At 42.8% G+C, this 26,051-nt stretch overlaps 1 protein-coding gene across 5 annotated transcripts in view; it reads left to right on the top strand.

Moving 5' to 3' along the window:
- The window catches only part of LOC142647501 (uncharacterized), a 35,470-nt gene extending 21,647 nt beyond the window's left edge, over window positions 1-13,823 (top strand). For 2 of the 5 annotated variants that reach the window (XR_012847582.1, XM_075825370.1), the window contains one exon: window positions 6,351-6,551. Coding sequence is in view for 2 of the 5 variants with exons in the window: in XM_075825370.1 (XP_075681485.1) it covers window positions 6,351-6,360 (10 nt within the window). In the remaining 3 variants the exon portion in view is untranslated. Of the gene's footprint in view, window positions 1-6,350; window positions 6,552-13,088 lie in introns of those variants that run through there. The other 3 variants (XR_012847583.1, XR_012847584.1, XM_075825369.1) reach the window with 3 other exon arrangements.
- The last annotated feature ends 12,228 nt before the right edge of the window (window positions 13,824-26,051 follow it).

Consider the following 26,051-nt stretch of genomic DNA (forward strand, 5'->3'; position numbering starts at 1 on the left):
AAAATAATGAAAAAAACAAACAGAATTTGACAGGTCGGCGCAAGCGCCGTACCTGTCAGTTAGAACTTAGTGCAGGGACCCATAATATCCCCCATCATAGAATAGCAGTGAGTGTACGGTCAGGACTGCAGAGACAGTCCAGGTCGGCATAACTGCGCCAATAGTAAGGAAGAGACCAGTCAGACAGGATATTAGAAATAGATATCAAGGATGCCCCTCGGAACCACAGACAATGGTGATAACTACCCCCCACTAAGGTATCTCAGCATGTCTCTATAGAGATACAATTATTAATGACAGGCACACCCAAACCCCCATCAGAACAAGTAGGGTTCAGAGGAATTAATGAATATTAAATACATAAATAAATTTTTGAATATAGAACAATACATATAAAATACCGGTCGCACATTATAAAACATATATGGTCATAATTAGTAATTTAATAGTCAAATTAAGCCATGATAAATCAAATTACAGCCGCTCTATTAGGGGAGGCTGTAATAGACATAAATGAGGCGAGCTATATAGTCCAAGAAACCAACTGATCGTATAGAAATATAAACGATACAGGCAACATAGACATCCCTACAGAGCGCAGAGGGAAGTGACAGACGAATCAAAGGAAAGCACTATAGGTGAAACCTTCATTAAGGCCCTGAGGGGTCATAGTCCCAAGACGGTGGATCCAACGTGCCTCCTCCTGTAGGAGTTTGCGGTCTAGATTGCCGGCCCTGGGTCCCAATTTTAGTTGTTCAATGCCCCAAAATTGGAGTAACTTGGGGTTATCGGGGTGGATTACACAGATATGGTCCATAGGCTGCTAGGTGACCATACAACTTACGTTATCTTAAAAAGCAACCCTACCACTAGTTACTTGTCAGAACTGTATGATCTTCTCACCGATGCTAAGAGAAATAACCTTATCACCTTGGATGAATTTAAACGTCTATATAATCCTACGCCCACTCTTGCAACCTTTTATGCTCTACCAAAGGTTCACAAAAACAAAAGCCCTATCCCTGGCAGACCTATAGTGTCGGGAAATGACAGTCTCACACAGGGCATAAGCCTTTATGTGGACGAGATTCTGTCCCCCTTTGTTTCTGCTCTGTCATCCCACCTTAGGGACACTAAGGACACCGTCACCAGGAGATCAATGTTACCTCTACCACCCTGTTGGCAAGCATAGACGTGGAGTCATTATATACTAACATTCAGCACGACCTAGGTCTCACTGCAGTAAAATATTTTTTGAGCACTAAAGGCACTCAATTTCATCGACATAATAATTTCGTTTTGTCATTATTACGCTTTTTGCTCACTCATAATTTTTTCACTTTGATGCCAAATATTATCATCAGATAAAAGGCACGGCCATGGGCACTGTTTGTGCACCCTCTTACGCCAACCTTTTTTTGGGTTGGTGGGAAGACACCATAGTTTTCTCAGACGATCTACTTTTCTTTACGTCACATATCTCCTTCTGGGGAAGATATATTGATGACATTCTCATCCTGTGGGATGGGGATGTCAACACTTTTACTGACTTCATGTCTATACTCAACAATAATTCTATTGGTATGAAATTCACCTTTGATATAAATGATCGGGTGATTGACTTTCTTGACCTTAAGATCTCTCTGGACCCTGTTGGCGGTGTCCAAACTGATATATTCCGTAAAGCTACGGCCACCAACAGTTTTCTGCATTGGAATAGCCATCATCCCCCTGCCCTCAAGAGAGGGATACCTATCGGTCAATATCTACGAGCCAAACGCAACTGTTCTGATGAGTCCTCCTTTCAGAGAGAATGCAATGGTCTTTATCATAAATTCCTGGCACGGGGGTATCCCAAGAAGTGGCTTCATAGGGCTTATGCTAGGGCTAGGGCGTCTCATAGATCTGATCTACTTTCTGATAGAAGTACTGTATCCGCATTGCCATCATCGTCCAATGTCAATCGCTGTATTGGCACTTTCAACGTATGCTCCTCCCAGGTTGTTGGGGTTTTAAAGAAACATTGGTCTATCCTCACTGCTGACCCTGATTTAGTGGAAGTCATTCCTGCCATTACCTATCGTAGGGGAAAAAATCTACGTGATTTTTTGGTACATAGCCATTATTCCCCCACCTCGTCCAATGCATCATTTACTTGGCTGAAATCACCTGTCACTGGCTTCCATCCCTGTGGCAGATGTTCCTTCTGTCCCTTAATGCCTAGGGTTAGGAGTTTTACCAACCCCTTGGATGATAGACTTTATCATATTAAGCAGTTTCTTAATTGCCAAAGCAGTGGGATTATTTATTTAGCCAAGTGCCCCTGTCCGAAATTATATGTCGGTAAGACTCTGCAGGAACTGAGAAGGAGAGTATCTAGACATCTTAGTACCATCAATCTTAAGGAGGATACCACTCTCTCTAGACATATGCACAGGTTTCACCCCGATAACCCCAAGTTACTCCAATTTTGGGGCATTGAACAACTAAAATTGGGACCCAGGGCCGGCAATCTAGACCGCAAACTCCTACAGGAGGAGGCACGTTGGATCCACCGTCTTGGGACTATGACCCCTCAGGGCCTTAATGAAGGTTTCACCTATAGTGCTTTCCTTTGATTCGTCTGTCACTTCCCTCTGCGCTCTGTAGGGATGTCTATGTTGCCTGTATCGTTTATATTTCTATACGATCAGTTGGTTTCTTGGACTATATAGCTCGCCTCATTTATGTCTATTACAGCCTCCCCTAATAGAGCGGCTGTAATTTGATTTATCATGGCTTAATTTGACTATTAAATTACTAATTATGACCATATATGTTTTATAATGTGCGACCGGTATTTTATATGTATTGTTCTATATTCAAAAATTTATTTATGTATTTAATATTCATTAATTCCTCTGAACCCTACTTGTTCTGATGGGGGTTTGGGTGTGCCTGTCATTAATAATTGTATCTCTATAGAGACATGCTGAGATACCTTAGTGGGGGGTAGTTATCACCATTGTCTGTGGTTCCGAGGGGCATCCTTGATATCTATTTCTAATATCCTGTCTGACTGGTCTCTTCCTTACTATTGGCGCAGTTATGCCGACCTGGACTGTCTCTGCAGTCCTGACCGTACACTCACTGCTATTCTATGATGGGGGATATTATGGGTCCCTGCACTAAGTTCTAACTGGCAGGTACGGCGCTTGCGCCGACCTGTCAAATTCTGTTTGTTTTTTTCATTATTTTTCTAAGTCCCTATGATGCGTCATTGCGCATGCGCGTCGCCTCTGCACTGATCTGTCAGTATCGGCGGTGCGCCTGCACTGAGTCCTAACTGACAGCTACGGCGCTTGCGCCGACCTGTCACATCTCCTTTCCCTCATTATTTTTCCAAGTCCCTTCTGTGTCTTATTGCGCATGCGCGTATCCTCTGAACTAATTTGGCCGTATTGACAGTGCGCCTGCGCGGCCCGTTGCCTCTCATTGGTCTTCTGCTATAGCGATCCCCATTGGTTGGATCGCTCTCTCTGACAGCTGCTGCGTCTTATCTTATTTCATTGGCGGCCTGCCCTCACACCCTCCCTCCACCCACGTCATCCTACATCCCCATAAGAGGATTTGTTTTTTCGCCGCGTCGCCATTAGCCCCGTGTACCCCTGAGGACGCTACTAGGTAGCGAAACATGTCGGGGGGGCTCAGTTTGTTTTAATCTCCTGCCTTAGCTGAATTTACTTCCCCCTAGGCCACATGGTGTTTACTGGCTGTAATTGACTCGCTGCATGTCGGCCAGCACTTATTTCTATACTCTGCTGGTTTCTCCAGTGAATTACCTTCACTTCAGTTTTAGGCAGTGACAGTTTTAAATCGTTATATATGTGGTCTGTTCTTGCTACAAGTAGCTTAATATATTTTGAATTTGTTCTTTGCTATCATTGGGTAGTCAGGAAAAAGGGTTTTGTTTGCCTGCAGGCATTCCTCCTATTGTCCATATATATTATACCTGCTGACTACCTAGGGTCACAATTGTTTCCTGTCTAAACACACGATTGAGGACAAAGTTAAAAATGAAGGTACATTAGTAAGTGACTTATTTATACATAACAATATAAATCCCAAGCAATTTTTGTTTCCCAGTTTACCCCTTTAACATAGCAATGACAGTTTCCTGATATCTACATAGCAAACACTGCATCAATAATGAAGCAATCGTGGTATTTACGGCACTCCAGGATTCAGTTAATTTAGCCTTCATCAAGTTAGATTGATGGTCACAGCACTACACTTGGTTTTGTCAGCCACAGCACTTCTGTATACGGTTAGTGTAGCAGCACTGCACAAATCAGCTAGTATAATAACCTCTATGATCAGTTAGTGTAGCAAGTCACAGCAGTTCTTTCAGACTCCACAAACAGTTAGGGTATGTTCACACGGCAGCGTCCGTTACGGCTGAAATTACAGTGCTGTTTTCAGGAGAAAACAGCACCGTAATTTCAGCCGTAATGGCATGTTGAGGCGTCTTTCGCTGCGTCCATTACGGATGTAAATGGAGCTGTTTTTCCATTGAGTCATTGGAAAACGGCTCCATTTACGTCTGAAGAAGTGACAGGTACTTCTTTGACACGGGCGTCTTTTTTACGCCCCGCCTTTTGACAGCAGGGCGTAAAAAAAATGACCGTCGGAACAGAACATCATAAAACCCATTCAAATGAATGGGCAGATGTTTGCCGACGCTATTGAGCCGCATTTTCGGACGTAATTCGGGGCTAAAACGCCCGAATTACGTCCGTAAATAGTGTGTGTGAACCCAGCCTTAGTGTAGCAGACCATAGGAATCTTTCCACAGATAAGTCACGACCCTCCACAGTTCTATTTTTGTCATAATCACAGTTGGTTTATACTGAAAGATTTCTTTCTGATCAGCATAAATGCAAGGGAGAGAGGATTGGGGATGACCTTACAGCAAGTAGAGGTGTAGAAATATAAAGGGTTTGTCTAACAGAGCCAAAGCTTGCTTCCTTCCGAGCTTGCACCTCTGTTCCCAAACAGCGTGGCTGCACCTTATCGCTGGCTCGAGGCTCCACTTATATTTGCAGCTGTCCATTATCTCCTGGTATGGCTGATCATTTCCCTACTGGGTCCATCTGAGCCTACTGCTGTTCGGCGGTGTACACCTACAGTCGGCATCCATGTGGGGGAAACAGCATAATTTGGCGCAATGACAAAGGGGACCTCTCCTTATAATGTGCTGCCTTGTAAGTGATGTCAGTAAAATTAGGAATCTGCAAACCTTACTACATATGGCACTTAGAGCCTTGCTCTCCATATCCTCTATGATATAGAAAGAATTAGTGAGCCAGCCTGATTATTTCTACCCTAACAAAACCTTTTTGGTGGTCCCCCATAGAAGAGGTGTTCATTTTAACTGATGACTTTGTTGAGGGACCATAGTGTCCTTTTTTAACTATTTTCTGCTGGTACAGAGATGGTATCTTCAGTAATGGAAATTTGTCCTGGTCCTGAAGCGGCACACCATTCCCACACCATTATATAACCGCCACTATATTTGACTACTCATATTTTGCTCTTGTTGTGGAATGCTATGTTCCTTTTACCAATATATTAAGTGCTCAAATCCCTTATATAGCATAATAATAGTAATATCAGAATAGCACTTTATAGCCACAGGAGCAATCCACATGAAAGGCGTTTAAAATCCCCTTGCACATAGCTCCGTGAACCTGTCAGGAGACTGCATGCTTTTGCTAACCGTACCCTATAGATCGAGATAAGACAATTGATTCAACTACCAATAAAATACAATAGCAAATTGATTTGCCTATTATTCTCTAAGTCCCCAAATTTGAATCTTCAAATGTGTCAAATTGACTTGCCCAACTATATGGGTCCTTTTACACAGGCCAAATTTGGCCGTAAAAAACTAGCACCAATCAACAAGACAGCTCACTGATCGGCGCTAGTTTGCTCCTTTCACAAGGTGCTGTGATCAGTAATCTATGGTGACGAGCGATCGTTACTACGATCACCCATCCGCATGCATTTCGATCACGTCGGCACAACATCTCCCTGTTTGCACAGGGAGATGAGCTGCCAACAAAGATAATATTTTGTGCTGCATAGACAAAACGATGAGCCGACGAATTAGTTAGTTCCTCGGCTGATCGTTACCCTGTTTACACAGGACAATGATCGGGAAGCCAATGATTATTGGCTCGTGCTCAGGGAATGCTAACACAATTTGTGAACCATTGATAATCAAATCACTGTATTCTATATAATAGACAAACCTAGGGAATTTAAAAGGTGACATCCAGTGAAAATTATCTTTTAATATGTTACAGATCACATTGATCCGATACCTCTGATTTCCAGGATGGAAGCACTTCAAACCCCTTTTGCACTGTCACCTATTTGAAGGAAGCATATCAAGCTATTACCCAAAAGTACAGTTCTCCTTCTTAAATTGCTTTTCTTAAAGGCTATAGACTCCTTTTGAGGTCATTTAAAAAAAAATAAAAGATTAGTCAGTGTGTTTAGTGTAACTTTGTAATTAGTCTTTATTATAAAATAAGTAATTCCACCTATTGCTGATATGTGATAAACGTTCAATTTGATATAATATATTACTACCTGCAAGAACGATTAAGAAAAAACAACTAGCATTTTATTGAATATATATTTTAAAATGGGCTAATAGCCAAAAAACTCAGGTAACAGGCATAAGCACTTGGCACCAGGGTGAATGGGAGAGTGCTAGTGACAAGGAGCATCAGCTCAGTTCACAAGTATCTAACAGCCCCTCTTGTACAACAATATAGTAATGGTGCAAACTACGCGTCCCTACGCGTTTCTGCACTCTATTTTATTAAGAGTGCGTCCTCGGGTCACAAGCAACCCCTAGCCATGTAAAAAAACGCATGTCACTTCTTGAGTAGTTTTTTTTAGCCATTTTTCATTGACTCTATGAAAAACGGCCGTAAAAAAAAAACTACAAAAACCGCGAGTTTGATTAAAAAACGTCTGAAAATGTCAGACATTTTTTGCATAAGCGTGTGAACATACCCTAACAGGGGAGAGGAGCGCCAAGTGAGTTAGCAGACTTGTAGGAACAGTGACAAGGTTCCGGGCTGCAGTTCCACTCTATCTGTAACATAGCAGACAATGATAGCAATATCCTGTTAGCAAATCAGGAAGAAAAGCTCTACAGCACACTGCTGAGAATTGCAGGGAAAGTCTCCACAAAGGTAATAGATGACAATCTAAGAGCATTGTGAGGGTTTTTCTTTTTTTTACGCTCTAGACAGCACATCCTACAAAACAAGTAAACACATTTGCAATTTATTACCTGTACATCTATTCCTTTGTATACCTCTAGCTTAGGTTTCTGGCATATAACTGGCCCAAATAAATCTATGGGAATCTTCGAATATATTTGCGCTTTTCTACTTTAAATGTTTGCTTCTGACATATGGCTCAAATTCAATGTGAATAGAGTAGTGAATAGTGCAGAAAACATAATGTAACTCAAAATCACTACAAGATAAGTAAAACAAATTATTAGAAAAGAGTTACTTACATTTTATTTAAATTTTAACTGGAATATTGTAAATTGTTTAAAATTTCAATTTATTTTCCATTTACTTGGCTGTTTTCATATCTCTCATAATAGAAAGGGGTTGTCTCATGAAGACAACCCCTATTCAGATTGAAGCTAGGGATTAGCCGATTGCCACCAGTGTGGCTTTAGAAAACCCCTGCAGTTTCTCCATACATTTCCCCTGCAGTGGCCTCTGCGTGCTAAATGTAGTATTACATGCCAATCGTTCGAATGTATGGCTAACCATATACGGTAATACATGAATAGGCCAGGTCTGCCAGAGTGGGTACCCCTCTATGACGTTCATATTCCCTGATATGGCATATAGAAAGCATTGTGTTTATGAGACAACACCTTTTAAATGCACGCAATTTTTTTCAAACAACTTATGTTAATTTAATAGTATACCTGATATACTGTTAAAATTTAATTGTTTTATCCATGCAAATTCTGCATAAAGTTACTGCCGCTAGGTTTCTTCCTTCCTGTAATCTGCTATCTATCCTCTGTTGTCAAGCAAAGTCCGTCCCTGGTTACAGAGCAGAATTGACGGGCTGCAGAAGGTTGGGGGTGGGTGTTTCTCTTTACTTCCTGCCTATACAAGTCCATGAGGGGGAGTAGAGAGAGAGAAAGTCAGCCAGCAACGCTGCATACAAGTCTATGGAGAGGGGGGTGTGAGCAGTAGCAGAGTGAGAAAGACATAGGCTGTTGGTAAGATTTCTTTGTCACCCCAGTGCTGGATTCTACTACACTTTTCATTACTGCTGTATATCCTCCTCCATGCTGCTCCAGCTTCTATATATAAGATAGGAGAGCAGGATTATCCTGTTCGTTCTATGTGTACAGTGTATAGAAGACATGATAGACGTTAGGCTCCGCCCCCTAGCTCAAAGTAAACAGAAATAGAGCCTGCAGAGGGGAAAAGTGCGAAACGCAGAATGCAAATCATAAAATGGCCAGAAATAGTGTTATTCCTCGTTTACACACACATACAAACCCACACAACCGCTTATTCTGAAAAGTTAGGAATGTGTTAAAGATAATAAAGAGAAACTGTTCATGTTTGGCCAGCTTTCCACCAAATCACCACCACTGATCAGACATTTAGGGCAAATAACATGGAGTACTTCTTCCCATTCCCATACACTGCCAATCTAACTTTTTGTTCATGTAATCGCTTACTAGAGCGTTTGGTAACTCTGTTTAACTGTCCCTGTTCTCTAAACTTTGGTAGAGGAATACATTGGGGCAGATTTAAATAATGCTGTCAAAAAATATTGGTGCATGCTGTATGATAATTTTGGTGTGTAACGGTTGGGAGGGGTTTAGGATGGTTACTGCCCCGAAGAGGAAATTGCACATCAAGAACTTCAGACGACACAGGTATAAGATTCTGAACAGAACTTCCAACAGAGACACAATCTTCATGGTTACAATATTTGGTACATAAGCTCGACGGTTTCCCTAATATATAGGCATTATAATAGGCAGTTTCTGATTTAACTGGTGAGAATGGGTCATCGTGTTGGCTATGGCTCAGTCTCATGTTAAACTTGTGGTGCAGGGGATCTTTGTTCTCCTATGAAGAGCTGAGCTAGCGATACATCATTCAGCCTAGCAATATAAAGTCTTTTTGGTGGATCAGTCACTTGGTAGCTTGCACCCCACCTAGCAATCTGAACTGGCAGCTCTCGCCCTGCTATCAAATCTGGCAGCTCTCGCCCTGCCCGGCTATACAATCTGGCAGCTCTCGCCCCGCCCGTCTGTCCAACAGCGGCTCATGCCCCGCCTGGCGAATCCACCCACTCTGTACGGACTTCTTTCTCTCCCTCCTGCTTATCCCACACGCATCACTCTTTCTGTCTCTCTCCTCCATCACTCACCAACTGTCCCTATCAAAAAAAATATATACACTACCGTTCAAAAGTTTAGGGTCACTTCGAAATTTCCTTATTTTTGAAAGAAAAGCACAGTTTTTTTCAATGAAGATAACATTAAATTAATCAGAAATACACTCTATACATTGTTAATGTGCTAAATGACTATTCTAGCTGCAAACGTCTGGTTTTGAATGCAATATCTACATAGGTGTATAGAGGCCCATTTCCAGCAACCATCACTCCAGTGTTCTAATGGTACATTGTGTTTGCTAACTGTGTTAGAAGGCTAATGGATGATTAGAAAACACTTGAAAACCCTTGTGCAATTATGTTAGCACCGCTGTAAACAGTTTTGCTGTTTAGAGGAGCTATAAAACTGACCTTCCTTTGATCTAGTTGAGAATCTGGAGCATTACATTTGTGGGTTCGATTAAACTCTCCAAATGGCTAGAAAAAGGGAGCTTTCATGTGAAACTCGACAGTGTATTCTTGTTGCTAGAAATGAAGGCTATTCCATGCGAGAAATTGCCAAGAAACTGAAGATTTCCTACAACGGTGTGTACTACTCCCTTCAGAGGACAGCACAAACGGGCTCTAACCAGAGTAGAAAGAGAAGTGGGAGGCCCCGCTACACAAATGAGCAACCAGACAAGTACATTAGAATCTCTAGTTTGAGAAATAGACGCCTCACAGGTCGTCAACTAGCAGCTTCATTAAATAGTACCCGCAAAACGCCAGTGTCAACGTCTACAGTGAAGAGGTGACTCCGGGATGTTGGCCTTCAGGGCAGAATGGCAAAGAAAAAGCCATATCGGAGACTGGCTAATAATAGGAAAAGATTAATATGGGCAAAAGCACACAGACATTGGACAGAGGAAGATTGGAAAAAAGTGTTATGGACAAACGAATCGAAGTTTGAGGTGTTTGGATCACACAGAAGAACATTTGTGAGACGCAGAACAACTGAAAAGATGCTGGAAGAGTGCCTGACGGCATCTGTCAAGCATGGTGGAGGTAATGTGATGGTCTGGGGTTGCTTTGGTGCTGGTAAAGTGGGAGATTTGTACAAGGTAAAAGGGATTTTGAATAAGGAAGGCTATCACTCCATTTTGCACCGCCATGCCATACCCTGTGGACAGCGCTTGATTGGAGCCAATTTCATCCTACAACAGGACAATGACCCAAAGCACACCTCCAAATTATGCAAGAACTATTTAGGGAAGAAGCAGGCAGCTGGTATTCTATCTGTAATGGAGTGGCCAGCGCAGTCACCAGATCTCAACCCCATAGAGCTGTTGTGGGAGCAGCTTGACCGTATGGTACGCAAGAAGTGCCCATCAATCCAATCCAACTTGTGGGAGGGGCTTCTGGAAGCATGGGGTGAAATTTCTCCCGATTACCTCAGCAAATTAACAGCTAGAATGCCAAAGGTCTGCAATGCTGTAATTGCTGCAAATGGAGCATTCTTCGACGAAAAATTATTATTTCAAATAAAAATCATTATTTGTAACCTTGTCAATGTCTTGACTATATTTTCTAGTCATTTTGCAACTCATTTGATAAATATAAGTGTGAGTTTTCATGGAAAACACAAAATTGTCTGGGTGACCCCAAATTTTTGAACGGTAGTGTGTGTGTGTGTGTGTGTGTGTGTGTGTGTGTGTGTATATATATATATATATATATATATATATATATATAGCAAACAAGAAGGCAGCAGCACTCACACAAGAATAATCGACCAGGTGCCCAGCAAAACGTCCCGATCCTCGGACGTATTATAATATATAGAAGAAGAAACTTTGCAGCACTCCAACATGAAAAAGATGGTGGTTTATTCAATCCAAAACAACAGCAACGTTTCAATCCTACTTCATGTTGGAGTGCTGCAAAGTTTCTTCTTCTATATATATATATATATAAATAATTATATATAATATTTTTTTTTTTTAACCCCCTCCCTCCTCCTTCCCGCCATTTTTCAGATTTTCGCTTTTGATTTTTCCTCCCCACCTTCCAAAAGCTATAATTTTTTTATCTTTCCGTCTATATGGCCATACAAGGGCATGTTTTTTGCGGGACAAGTTGTAGTTTTTCATGGCACCATTTCTTCTACCGCATAATGTACTGGGAAGCTGTAAAAAAAATTGTTCGTGGGGAAAAAACAGTGGTTACGCCATATTTTTTGGGGTTTTGTTTTTACGGCATCCATCAGGCGGTAAAAACTACATTTTCACCTTATTCTACAGGTTGATACGATTACGGCGATACCAGATTTATGTTTTGTTTTATGTTTTACCACTTTCAAAAAAAAAACAAATTATCTTTAACTTTTTTATTTTTCCATCAATTTAGCGATGTGAGGGCTTAAACTTTGCAAGGTGAGCTGTAGTTTTCACAGATACCATTTTGGGGTATATGCGACTTTTTGATCACTTTTTATTTCATTTTTATTTAGCGTTATGGTGACCAAAAACCAGCAATTTGCGTGTTTTATATATATATATTTTTTACGGCATTCACCGAGCGGGTTAAACAATGCTATATTGTGATAGTTCGGACTTTTAGGGACGTGGCGATACCAGTTAGGTTAACTTTTTTTTTTTTTTAAGATTGATTTAGGAAAGAAAATGTAAAAAGGTGTTTTTGTTGAACTTTTAATGCTTTATTTTTGTTGGAACATAACAAAAAACTTTTTTTATTAGTCTCCCTAGGAGACTGGAAGCAGCGATCGTTGGATCGCTTGCATGATATACTGCAATACTAATATATTGCAGTATATTGTGATTCTGACAGTCTCCTTTGAAGCCCTGCCGGAGGCAGATCTTCAAAGGAGTACAAAGATGGCAGACCTGGGGGCCTTTGATAGGCCCCCAGGCTGCCGTTGCAACTGTTGTTACCGGCTGATCGCGCTGCGGGGCGCGATGGCATGTTTGAGGGGGTGCCCCCCTGATTCTAACACTTTAAATGCCGCTGTAGCGATTGACTGCTACTTTTAAGGTGTTAAACGGGCGTAATCAAAGTGAACTTTGATTCCGCCCATTGCAGTGAGGTGTCGGCTGCGTGTAACATCCGTCACCCGCTGTGTTTGGAGCGAGCTCAGCCCGTGAGCTCGCTCCATACTTCCCCTTAACCCTCATCACGTACAGTTACGTGATTTTGCGTTAAGGGGTTAAAGACTAGGCTCCTCCCATTTTTTTTAAAGGGGCCACATGCCACAATTGACCTCTGATACTAATGTGCCTTTACAGTCTCGTCCATACAAAATATATAGTGCTCTATGGAAGAAAACCTGTTCTCCTAATACAAATACAGTTGCATAACATAAAATTAGGTGCTTAACATATACATAAGTGGGCGCGGGGCACACCCTATAACCGCATCTCTTCCATATACCACCTATTGGTTGACTTCGTTTCCGCCAATTTTATTGCAGCAAAACAACACCCCCTTGTTGAGCGTGTCAAAAAAATGTGTCTAAAACAGTAAATAAATGTACATGCTGTGTGCCACACCATAGATCTGGCTCAATGTGTGTGTGCTTTGATATTTTCCGCAAAAAAGGAAAATGTAAATAATCTTCATCATTTCCTCTTTAACAGGTTTCCTATGAAAAATCCTCAGCATCTTTTCAAATGGCTTAAAGCTCTTCAAAGTCCTGGTTGGAAACCGTCAGCCTCCAGCAGAATCTGCAGTGACCATTTTAAAGAGAAGGATTACATTTTACAGCCAGGGACACTGGTACCCCGACTGCGCTTAAATGCTGTGCCTTCTGTCTGCAAAGCTCGGAAAAGAAGAAGAAAACAGATAACCACAACAGACCAAAACTTTGGAAACTGTGGGTCCATGGAAGTTGTAGGTGGATTCCAAGAAACCGAAATACATCGACCTTGTGACCACACATATTCAGCAGTGCACAATGAAAAAGACCTCCCTCGTTTCAATCCAGATACTGTGAAACTTAAAAAGAAACTGAGAACCCTGCAACGACAGATTCAGCGACAGAGACACGCAATAACAAAGTTATCTGAAAGAATTGCACAGTTAAAAAACATTACTGCTCAGCTTCATCTAAAGTAGAGCGATGACATCAAGACATGAATAGTTCTGTGTAGTTTTTCTAGCCTATATACATTTAAACATTAAAAAAGTTGTACCAGAACGGACAATTATCACCTATCAACAGGATAGGTAATACTTGTCTGATCGCTGGAACCCCTACCTATCCCAAGAACAATGTATATGTGACAGTCAAAAACAGCTGAATGATGTACTTGGCTATTTCCGTCATTCCCATAGACTTATAATAAAGTGGCAGCGCGCATGCTTCAACACCGCTCCGTTCAATGTCCTTTTTACTGCAGTCGAGCAGTAAGGAGAAACGGGGTTTGGGACCTCCGTTCTTGCGATCGGTGGGGATCCCAGCGGCTGGGCCCGTAGTGATCAGACATTGATCATCTATCCTGTGGATAAGTGAAAATGGTCCAATCTGGAAATATGCCTTTAAGCTAAGGGCTTACTACAGCTTAAGCCGCGTAACACTAGTCAATTGTTGTGAATCTCAAGCAAAAATGTCCTGTTCCGAAAGAATTGCAACTTCTGTCATCTTCCTGTTGTAAATGTATCAAGAGCCACAAATAGCGCAACTGAATTAATGATTATGGATGTGTCGGTTGCGCAGCTGCAAATTCATGCATCAGTTGTGGCTAGAGGGAATGGGGGACCATGGGCCCCTGTTCCGGTGATCGGCGGGGGACCCAGTAGTCAGACCCCCACAGATCTAGCGTTTTTCTCCTATACTGTAGATGGGTGAAAAAACTGGAGCCTTTAATACCCCTTTAAACACCTTAATCACAAGCCAGCAGGTGCTAGCAGACACACTAAATGTCCCCTCAAACTAATGTTTGTGGTGCAGCAAGAGAACATGTCCACTTGACTGATTGCCATTCAAGCTGTGAAAGGGATAATGTGAAAAACATCCATGGCACCTTGACAAAAAAAGGTGCAGTGGATGCGACCATTCCTCTTGGCTAATGCAATCTCTTGCATCTAGGGTCTGCGGCTTGCTTTAAAGGGGTTATCCCACCACGTCAACTTATCACCTATCCACAGGATAGGTGATAAGTGTTTCCTGCTCCATTTATTCTCTATGGGACAATCCGGGATAGCCGGGTAGAATGCGCGGCTATCTCCGGCAGTCCCGTGGATGAATGAGCGGCGGCGCACATCTCGAGACCCCTGTTTTCTTGATAGCGGGGGATCCCTCAGTGATCAAACACTTATCACCTATTATGTGGATAGGTGATAAGTTGTTGTGGGATAACCCCTTTTATTACAGCATATATTAATGCCCTAATTTAAAAGGGGACTGTCACCATGTCAGGTTGCTGCGCTTTTAGGCCATGTTCACACGTAGTGGCCAAAAACGGCTGAAAATACGGAGCTGGTTTCAGGCGAAAACCGCCCCTGATTTTCAGACGTTTTTGTAGCAACTCTCGTTTTTCGCAGCGGTTTTTACAGCCGTTTTTGGAGCTGTTTTTTAATGGAGTCAATGAAATAGCCTCCAAAAACGTCCCAAGAAGTGTCCTGCACTTCTTTTGACGAGCCGTCATTTTACGCGCCGTATTTTGACAGCGACGCGTAAAATAAAGGCTCGTGGGAACAGAACATCGTAAAACCCATTGCAGGCAATGGACAGATGTTTGTAGGCGTATTAGAGATGTTTTTTCAGGCATAATTCAAGGCGTAAAACGCCCGAATTACGTCTGTAAATAGGCTGTGTGAACATGCCCTTAAGTGTCGTAAATTTGTGCAGATTCTGTACTTTAGACAAATGTAAATACAAGAGAATAGGGTGAATGTTAATGCATTACACAGATATACTAACAGAGTTGTTAAAAAAAAAAACTATTCGGTTTCATACTGTATGAGCAAGTGTAACTGAAACCTTTTTTTGGGGGTCTATTAATTTGCATTGATGATTGACCACAATGAAATAAATATTTTGCTAAAATATATTATTTTCTTTAATTCTTCCTTATTTTAGCATTAAGCAATTAAAATTCACTGGATGTCAATGAATGCATATATTTATAAATATACAGTACATGGCCAGACTGCTATATTAAAGAAAATCTGCTGTTGCCAGTAGACACTTGACTGCACTAATCCATCACAGGGAATCTATGAATTCAGCCTGGAACCGGGCAGCGAAAGCAAAAAGAAAAATGTGCAGAAAAGTATGCTCTTCATTAAAGGTTATCAAATCTTTATATACTGTGAAATTTATGGTTAGCCTGCCAAATTAGGCTCACTGGTGCAGAGATTTGCAACCTCGATCTTTGTGAGTTCATAGGTTTTATTTATAACTGCTATTATTTATGGGCTTAACCTATATAGTATTTACATGCTAGGTTACTAGTAATGATTTTATTTAAGATTATTTTTGGAGTTCCTTATGCATGTTTTGCTTCATATTTACCATATATCCATATGTACAGTACTGTGCAAAAGTTTTAGGCAGTTTTGGAAAAATGCTGCAAAGTAAGGATGATTTCAAAACTAGAAGTGTCAATAGTTTTTTTTTTTATTAATTACCAAAATGCAAAGTGAATGAACAGAACAGAAATCTAAATCAAATCAATATTGGGTGTGACCACACTTTGCCTTCAAAACAGTATAAATTCTTCTAGGTACACTTGTACAAAGTCATGAATTTTGTAGGATGTGTCACGATCTAGGGGTATGTGGACCCAATTGCCGTAGCGGATTGGCAGCTGGCCAAACAGTTTACCCATTTTTTTTATGCAAAAGTCCTTTAGCACGAGAGTACCTGTATGAGTCCAGACAGTAGCAGAGTCTTAGGCACGGGTAGAACTCGACGTGGTCGACGACAGCAGACGTGGCCAACGACAGCAGACATGGCCGACGACAGCAGTTTTGGCAGCTGATACACATGACTCCAACTGAAGGCATACGTACAGGAGATAATACAGCAACAGGATATGGGAACACTGGGAGCAGGATACAACTAAGACACCATTTCCAATATGAACAGGGGTAGACCATAGCAGGCAAGGAATGAAAGGGCGGAGCCCTTTTTATAGTCCAGGGTGATCTGGGGATTGGATAGGGAATTTTTAGTAAACACGGGCGCGCTGGTCCTTTTAAGGCCAGGGACGAGCGCACGCACCCTAATAGACAGTGCAGGACAGGATGACCGCAAGAGCTGGCGTCTCCTAGGAGGGAGACGCTGGCAAGCTGTAACAGGATTATAGTCCGTTGTATGATTAACCAATTATACTAAACAGGTGGCAATGGTAATCATTTTCATATGTAGGTTGAAACACAGTCATAACTAACAGCTGCGTAGGAGGCTTAAAACCGGTTGAGGAACAGCCAAACTCTGCTACAAAGGTGAGTTTGTGGAAGACAGTTTCATGTGACAGGTCCACCATGGCAAGCCTGAGCACCTCAACAAGACACAAGGTAGTTATACTGCACGAGCAAGGTCTCTCCCAGGCAAAGATTTCAAAGCAGACTGGGGTTTCAGGATGTGCCGTTCAAACTCTTTTAAAGAAGCAAAAAAACAGCCAACGTTCAGGACTATAGACGTAGTGGTCGGTCAAGGAAACTTAGTGCAGCAGATCAAAGACACATCATGCTTACTTCCCTTTGAAATCTGAAAATGCCCAGCAGTGCCATCAACTCAGAACTGGCAGGAACCCGTTGGACCCAGATACACCGATCTACTGTTTGGAGAAGTCTGGCCAGAAGTTGTCTTCATGGAAGAATTGCGGCTAAAAAGCCAAACCTTCGACAGGGACACAAGGCCAAGCGACTCAACTATATACGAAAACATAGGAACTGGGGTGCAGAAAAATGGCAGCAAGTGCTCTGGATTGATGAGTGAAAATTGTAAATATTTGGCAGTAACAGAAGGCAGTTTGTTCGCTGAAGGACTTGAGAGCGGTACAATAATGAGTGTCTGCAGGCAAAAGTGAAGCATGGTGGAGGTTCATTGCAAATTTGGGGCTGCATTTCAGAAAATGGAGTTGGGGATAATTATCCATCATGCAATACAATCAGGGAGGCATCTGATTGGCTCCAAATTTATTTTGCAGCAGGACAATGACCCCAAACATACAGCCAATGTCATTAAAGGCTATGTGCACCTTTTGAAATCGTGTTGTTGTTTTTTTTTTTGTTTTATGAAAATGTGCGTTTTGTGCAACTTTCTAAATACTTTTTATTAAAAATAATTTTTACTTTTTGAGATACTGACGGGTTCAGTGAAAGCGGGTCCTGCATGTCTCTGACACACAGGATCCACCTGTTATCGATCACATCTAAGTTATGAACTTCTGGCCTAATTCACACGAACGTGTACATTTTGCACGTATAAAAAACGCAGCGTTTTGCGCGCGTTGCAGTTCCGTGTGTCATGCGTGTTTGGTGCGTGTCTGCATTATTTTTGCGCGTATGGCATACTTATGTCACGTGGTTTTGACGTATGCAAAATTAAATGAAGGAATGTCTGAATGGCCCCATTGACTTACATAGGTCCGTGTGACGTGCGTGATTTTAGGGATAATAACTGACATGTTAACTGCACTAATCAGAAATTTAAATAATGGGAGGGAATGTAAGGGTGCTATCATGATGGACTCCTGGTAGGTCTAATTCCTACTTTCCAGGACGTGCCTCATGCCAGCACCACAGGAGCAGTACCAAATTATAATGTTCAGGGTGGGATTACGGATTGGAGAATTTTGCGTCCAAAACTTAAATCCGTATTCGACAGAACATCTAATCTGTAATGTCTGCAAAAGGTATGGTAGTTTGACTATGTGGCAGCTCTGCAGATTTGGTTTATAGAGGCTTCTCCTCTTTCTGCCAAAGATGAAGAAACTGCTCTTGTTGAATGAGCTATTATGCCGGGGGGAGGACAGAGTCCTTGGGTGCTGTAGGCGTCCTGTATGGTAAGTTTTACTGATGTTGCTAAGGAGCTCTTTGAAGCTTTCTTTCCTTTGTTCTTTCCCCCATGTAAGACGAATATGTTTAGATCTCGTCTCCAAGGGGATGTATTTTCAAGGTAAAGTACCGTACGTCCAACATTCAAGGAGTGGTGTCTTTGTTCTTGCTGACCTTTTGGATCTAGATAAAAAGAAGGCAGAATTATTTATTGGTCTCTATGAAAGGCTGTAGCCACTTTTAGAATAAAAGAAGGCTCTAGCTTTAGGATGATTTTGTCTTCTAGAATGTTTAGGTAAGGTTCTATCATTGAAAGTGATTGGATCTCTCCAATCCTTCTTGCTGTTGTGATAGCGATTAAAAAAGCTGTTTTTAGAGTTATTATACCAATAGAATCGATGAGCTCAGGGGGGGGGGGGATAACAAAGAGCTGTTAGAACTACATTTAAGTCTCAGGAAGACATTAATTTCTTTAGGGATGGTTTTAATTTAGAAATTGCCTGAGTAAATCTCTTGATCCATGTCATGGCTGTGGGGTATGTGGACCCACTAGGACAACAACGGTTAATAACAGTCTCTCGGATATGGGTGCCTGGGTAGAAGATCAGTCAGGTACTCGGAGTAGCAGACATGTGGTGAAGCAGGCACAGGCACAGATAATGCTTGGCATAGCAGATGACACTGGACGTGGCAGATGGCAATAGACGTGGCAGATGAGGCACACATGACTACCACAATAGGCTTAGGCTCAGGAACAAATGCAGTACAGGATACGGGAACACTGGGAATAGGATACAACTAAGGGACCATTTGCATAGACAAACACAGGAATAATAAGAACTCTCAGGCAAGAAGAGGAAGGGCAGAGTCCTTTTTAAAGTCCAGGGTGTTACTGGGTTGATTGGGAAAATTTAGACAGGTGCTTGCGCTGGCCCCTTAAGGCCGGGAGTGAGCGCGCGCACACCCTACAGGACACAGGAGAGCTCTGCTGCCGTGTGTGTCGACGTCTCTGAGGAAGGAGACGAGGGCATGAAGATCCAGTCCTGCGTCACGGCTGCCGGTATGTGGGAGGTGCCGGCGGTCAGCGACCGCGGGCATAACTGTACCCCCCTGACGCCTCCTCCTCTTAAGTGCAGAGCGTAAGAGGAACTTTTGGATGAGAGCTGGGGCATTGATGTTCTCCGACTCCCAGGACCTCTCAGGACCAAACCCTTTCCAGTCCACCAGATAGAATGTCTTTCCTGCTACCCTCTTGTAGTCCAGAACCTCTTTCTCCTCAAAGATGTCAGAAGAACCGCTGGGAGCAACTGCAGAATGAGGAGACTTAATGTAGCGGTTCAGAACCACAGGTTTCAGGAGGGATACATGAAATGAGTTGGGGATTCGGAGGATAGGAGGCAGACGAATTTATAGGACACAGGGTTTATTTGTTGCAAGACTTCGAAAGGAACGAGGAACCTAGGAGCAAATTTGTAAGAAGGAATGTTTAAGCGTATGTTTTTAGAAGATAACCAGACTTTGGTTCCAGGGGGAAACGGAGGAGGTTCTCTTCTTCTCCTATCAGCATTCCTCTTCACGCGGTCGACCGCCAATAGGATAGAGGACCTGGTCTGCTGCCAGATGTGAAGAAAGCCTCCAAATGCAGAGTTAGCTGCGGGTACTTGAGACATAGCAGAAACTGGAAGAGGAACACATGGATGTTGGCTGTAAACAATGAATGGAGTAGAGGCAGTAGATTCACTTGCGTGGCCCAAGGAAGAAGCTGCACCCAGTTGTCATGCTGAACAGAAATGAAATTACAAAGGTAATTCTCTTGACTAGGCCGTTAGACTGAGGATGATAGGCAGAGGAAAAGTTAAATTTTACATCAAGGAGTTTACAGAGGGCTCTCCAGAATTTCGTATAAAAATTGTACACCCCTTTCAGACACTATATTGAGAGGCAATCCGTGCAGACGGAAGATAAGTTGTATGAAAAGATTAGCTAGATGAGGGGAGACCAGTTAGGGGGATGAAATGTGCCATCTTGGAAAAACGGTCTACCACCACCCAGACAGTAGTGCATCCAGCCAAAGGAGGAAGGTCAGTAATAAAGTGCATTGCAATATGTTGCCAGGGGGCATCGGGTACTGGCAGGGGTTGGAGCAGACAAGCAGGTCTGGAATGAGCAGATTTAACAGAGGCACAGATAGTACAGGAGGAGACAAAGTCTGCAGCATCCTTAGGCAGCGAGTGCCACCAGTATTGGCGTGCAATTAGGTCCCGAGTTTTACGGATGCCAGAGTGCCCAGCCAGTTTGGAACAATTTCCCCAGCGGAGAATCTTTTTCCTGTCTGCAAGACGAACAAAGGTCTTCCCAAGGGGAATGTCTCTAATTTGAAGAGGATTGACGGAAATAACTCTATAATGTATTGAGGAGTCGCTACAGAGTCCTCTGTCTCAAACGACCGAGACAGAGCATCGGCCCCCACATTCTCGTCATCGGGACGGAAGTGAAGCACAAACTGGAATCGGGCAAAGAACAGCGACCACCTGGCTTGACGAGGATTTAATCGTTGAGCTGACTGGAGATAGGTAAGATTCTTGTGGTCCGTAAAGATGACAATAGGATGTATGACGCCCTCCAGCAAATTTCTCCATTCCCCCAAGACCAACTTGATAGCCAGTAACTCCCGATCCCCAATGGAGTATTTGCGCTCTGCAGGAGAGAATAGTTTCGAGTAGTAGCCACACACCAGTGCCTTACCCATGGAGTTTTTCTGAAATAGAAGTGCACCTGCACCAACAGAAGAAGCGTCAACCTCTGAAGAGAACTGTCGAGATAAGATGACGACGAATTGAGGCTGAAGTGAAGGCACTCTTAAGACTGATAAATGCCGACTCTGCCTCCGGGGTCCAACACTTTGTCGTTTACCCCCTTCTTAGTAAGGGCATAGTTTGGAGCATTCAGCGACGAGAAGTTTGGGATAAACTGCTGGTAGAGATTAGTGAATCCCAGAAATCGATGTATGGCCCGAAGACCCTGAGGATGTGGCTAATCTAAGACAGACTTTACCTTCTCGGCATCCATCTTGAGTCCACGATCGGAGACAATGAAGCCCAGGAAAGACAGAGAATTCTTCTCAAATATGCACGTTTCTAGTTTAGCATACATTCTCCCTTACCCGCAACAGGACTTGGTAGACATGCTTGCGATGCGTTGTCAGATCTGGTGAGTAAATCAGGATGTCATCCAAATACGCTACCACGTAGACAGAGGAGATCCTGGTTGAAATGACCCACTCTGAAAGACCATAGTTTCTCAGGATCTGCCTTTCAGGATCCATGCTGACCATTTCAGAGTCTCCACTCCCTGTTAAAATAGGGGACCTTGGGAGTGAAGGACCTTTTTTACTGGGGGCATGATAGGGTCTTCCAATGCCAGATATTTTAGGATTGGAAACCAGTTTCTCTTTGGCAAATATAGTGTAATTTCTACTTACCATAAATTCTCTTTCCTTTAGTCCTAGCCGCAGCACCCGTGGGGATATTCTATCTTGGAAGATAGGACAGGTGGTATCAATTTACTTGAATTAATTGGCTACCTTATAAGAGCTAGTCTCACAGTGGTCACATCGTGTATTTATAACAGTAAAGAAAAAAAAAACCTTACACAGACTCAAGTCTGCTGAATCAAACATAGATATTTTATTGGGGGGAAAAGCAGTGCTGCTGCTAGGACTAAAGGAAAGAGAATTTAAGGTGAGTAGAAATTACACTTTCCTTGATGTCCTCAGCAGCAGCACCCATGGGGATGTAGCACATAACCATTTTAGGGTGGGTCATTTTGAATTGCGGACATAATGACCGCTTGACCAAAAGCCATTTCTCCATCTCTTCTGATGTCTAGCTTATAATTTTTACAAACGTATGTGAAGAGGTCCACGAGGCTCTTCTGCAAATTTGATTGATTGGAATGCAGTTTTTCTCTGCCCATGATGTGAATACGGCTCTAGTAGAGTGAGCTTTGAGGCTATGTGGAGTTTGTAAGCCAGCCTGCGTGTAGCAGATAGTAATTACCTCCCTTATCCATCTGGACAGGGATGATTTTGAGGATTTTTGGCCCTTATTCTGGCCTTGAAATGATAGGAAAAGATGATCGGACTTCCTAAATTCCTTGGTTCGATAAATATATGTTCTTAAGGCCCTACCGGCATCTAATGAGTGCAGTTTCCATTCTTCTGATGATGGCTCTGGACAGAACATGGGTAACTCAATCTGTTGGTTAATGTTCTGGAATGAGGGAACTTTTGGGGTAAAATAAGGTAATGTCCTTATCAGGACATGATCCTGCAGAAAAAGTAGATAAGGTTCGGCTGACCCAAGAGCATGTATGTCACTGACCCTCTTGGCTGTTGTTATAGCTCCTAGAAAACAGACTTTTAGTGATAGATACTTTAATGTCACCGACTGTAAGAGTTCAAATGGGGGTTCGCAAAGGTGGTTGAGCACCACACATAAATCCCACTTAGGGACTGGATCCGTCACCGTTGGTCTGATCTTCTGGACTGCTTTTACGAATCTCTGAATGAGGGGTTCAGATGATAGTTTACTGCCTAAGAAGGCTGATATTTGTACTTTTATTGTGCCTGGCTTGAGCCCCTTCTCAAAGCCCTCTTGTAGGAAATCCAGTATGTTTGATCTTCTGTAAGATCTTTGGGCTCATAGGGATAGGCGGGAATATGTACGCCAGGTGGAACTTCCATGGAATGGATAGAGTGTCTATGACCCATGGCCTGTCTGCCCTGAACAGGGAGCAAAATAGGTCCACCTTCGGGTTCTCTCGTGTGGCCATCAGGTCCACTTGAGGTTGACCCCAGTATTCCACTATCTGGTTGTAGATTTGTTGGTTTAGAGACCATTTCTCCTGGTAGTGGAAGGTCGTGCCTCAGCCTGTCCGCTATAGTGTCGAGGGTCCCTTTTATATGCACCGCGGTCAGCTGATGTGTATATGCTTCCGCCCATGATAAGATCGGTTCCACTTCTATAAGAAGGGCTATGGATCTGGTGTCTCCCTGGCGGTTCAAGTAAGACACTGTAGTCGTATTGTCTTAGCGAATTCTGATAGTTTTTCCCTGAACAGCTTGGTGAAAATATGTAAGGGCTCTCATTACTTCTCGCATCTCTCTGCTATTTGAAGATAAAATTCTCTCGGTCGGAGACCAGGTGCTCTTCACCATTTGTCCTGCCATATGCGCTCCCCAAACTGAGTTCGATGCGTCTGTCGATATGTCGACCCATGACTGTAGGGTAAAGGACCTGCCGTTTTTTAGATTAAACCACCATCTTAGGGAGGCTCTTCTGTCTCTGGAAATGCCTCGCTGGCCGATGTCATCAGGTCCAGTACTTTCATCATTAGACCAATTGATACTGGCCTGATCTGGCTGAGATACCGTGCGGCCTCCTGTATATGACACCGTTTTCCTGGTGGAAGGTAAATCATCCTCTGTTGTCTATTGAAGAGAAACCCCAGGAACTGTTTTTCTTGTGACGGCTGAATATGGGATTTTTCCCAATTGATAAGTTATCCCAATGCTTGAATTTCTGTCATCACTACCTGTAGATGGGTATTGAGGTTTTCCGCTGAATTGGCTTTTATAAGCCAGTCATCCAGATAGGGTATTATGGTGATCCCTTTTTTCCTGAGACTGGCTATTACTGCGACCGCGACTATATCCCGAAAGGCAGAGATGTGAACTGCAGATGTATCAATTCTCTCTGTATTCAGATAGCAATTCTCAGGAATTTCCTGTATCATGGATGAATTGGTATGTGGAGGTACGCATCTTTTAGATCTATCGTGGCGAGAAAATCTTTTTCGTGCAGTAGAGAGAGTACGGAACTAATCATATCCATGCGGAATTTTATCTTGCATATAAATATGTTTAGATATCGGAGATCTATTCTTGTTCTCCATTTTCCCCCTGGTTTGGGGACTAAGAACACTCTTGAATAGACTCCTGTCTGGACTTCCGCAATGGGAACATTTTCTAGAACTTTCATGTCTATGAATTCTAGAATAGCCTTTTCTAGGAGAGATTGTTTTGGCGAATTTTTAAGTGGGAAGGAATTAGTCTGGGGGGTACGACATGAATTCTATTTTGTAGCCATGTTTTACTATGTGTAACACCCAAAGGGCTTTTATAGATTCTTCCCATCTGGGGTAGAAAAAAGAAAATTTTCCTCCCACTGGTATTTCTCTGGCGTCAGAAGTCCATCTTCCTGCCAGGGGCTAGATGGTTTCTTCCTCTATCTCTTTGGCGTCTATAGCTGCCTCGCTGGGATCCTTGTATACCGGTTGAGGAGGTATTCTCCCCTCTATCTTGTCTCCCAGGCCGGGTCTGACCTCCTAGGCTGGCCACGAAAGGAAGATTTCCATTTACGTTTTCCTGACTGAGGGAGAGATTTACCTTTTTTTGTTGGATAGATCCTCCATTAGGGAATCCAATTCTGCCCCAGTCTACCAGGCTGAAACTCCATGGTGCAGAGTGCGTTCTTAGAGTGCACATCTGCCCCCCATGGCTTTATCCAGATGGATCTTCTCCCAGCTAACGATAGGGCCATTGCTCGGGCTGCCAATCTGGCCTGCTGGACCATGGCGTCACAAAGAAAATCCGAGGCTAACGAGACCTGTCTAAAAATTTTTAGAATGTCATCTCTTGAAATTCCATTATCTATTTCCTCCTCCATCTGGAGGAGCTATGATCTTAAATTCATTGCGACAGTAGAAGAGGCCAATGCCGTCTTTGCTTGAGCTGCGGCTGTTAGGTACCCTCTACGCAGTGCGCTATCAATTCTAGGGTCCATAGAATCATGAAAATTTGAACCGTCCCCACTGGGAACCACTGTACGCCCAAAGAGTTTTGCAATAGCAACATCAACTTTAGGGGGTTTGCCTCATTCTTTATCTTGTTCGTCATCAATGACGAACATCGTCTTGAACCTTTTATTTAGAATGGGCCCCTTGTCTGGAGAATTCCATTCATTAGTCATTAGTTTCTTAGTGATGGTGTCGACCTTGAATGTCCTAAATTTTTTGGGCAATCCATCTACCCCGATCCCATCATATTGCACACGTTCATCTGAACGGAGTGCTTTAAGGAGTCTGGGCATTTTCTCTATGAGAAACAGATTAATCTCCTGGTCATTATTACTTTCAGATGGGGAAGTATCAACCTCATCGATAACCTTGACACCATCGACCTATGGAGTCATGAACAAAATCTTTCATCCATAGTAACATTTCTCTATTGGACATAGTTTGGTCTTCTATGGGAAATTCGTTGGATCTACAATTAGTGCAGAAAAAATATTCGCTACCATCTGGCAGCGTAATATCACAAGAACTGCATGAGAGATGTTTCCCAGCAGACTTCTTTGCAGATGCTCTATCCCCAGAGCCGTGGCTAGACATCTGTGGATAAAGAATTCAGGGTAGCCTATAGGAAAGTTTCCAGCATACAGTAGTTAGACAAGACAGGACACATGTACCTTTATAAATGTAGAATCTCTCAATCAACCTGGATGAGAGGTCATAGAGGAACGTCGCTGGCC

The sequence above is a fragment of the Rhinoderma darwinii genome, chromosome 1, assembly GCF_050947455.1.
Source record: "Rhinoderma darwinii isolate aRhiDar2 chromosome 1, aRhiDar2.hap1, whole genome shotgun sequence".
Taxonomy (NCBI): Eukaryota; Metazoa; Chordata; class Amphibia; order Anura; family Rhinodermatidae; genus Rhinoderma; species Rhinoderma darwinii.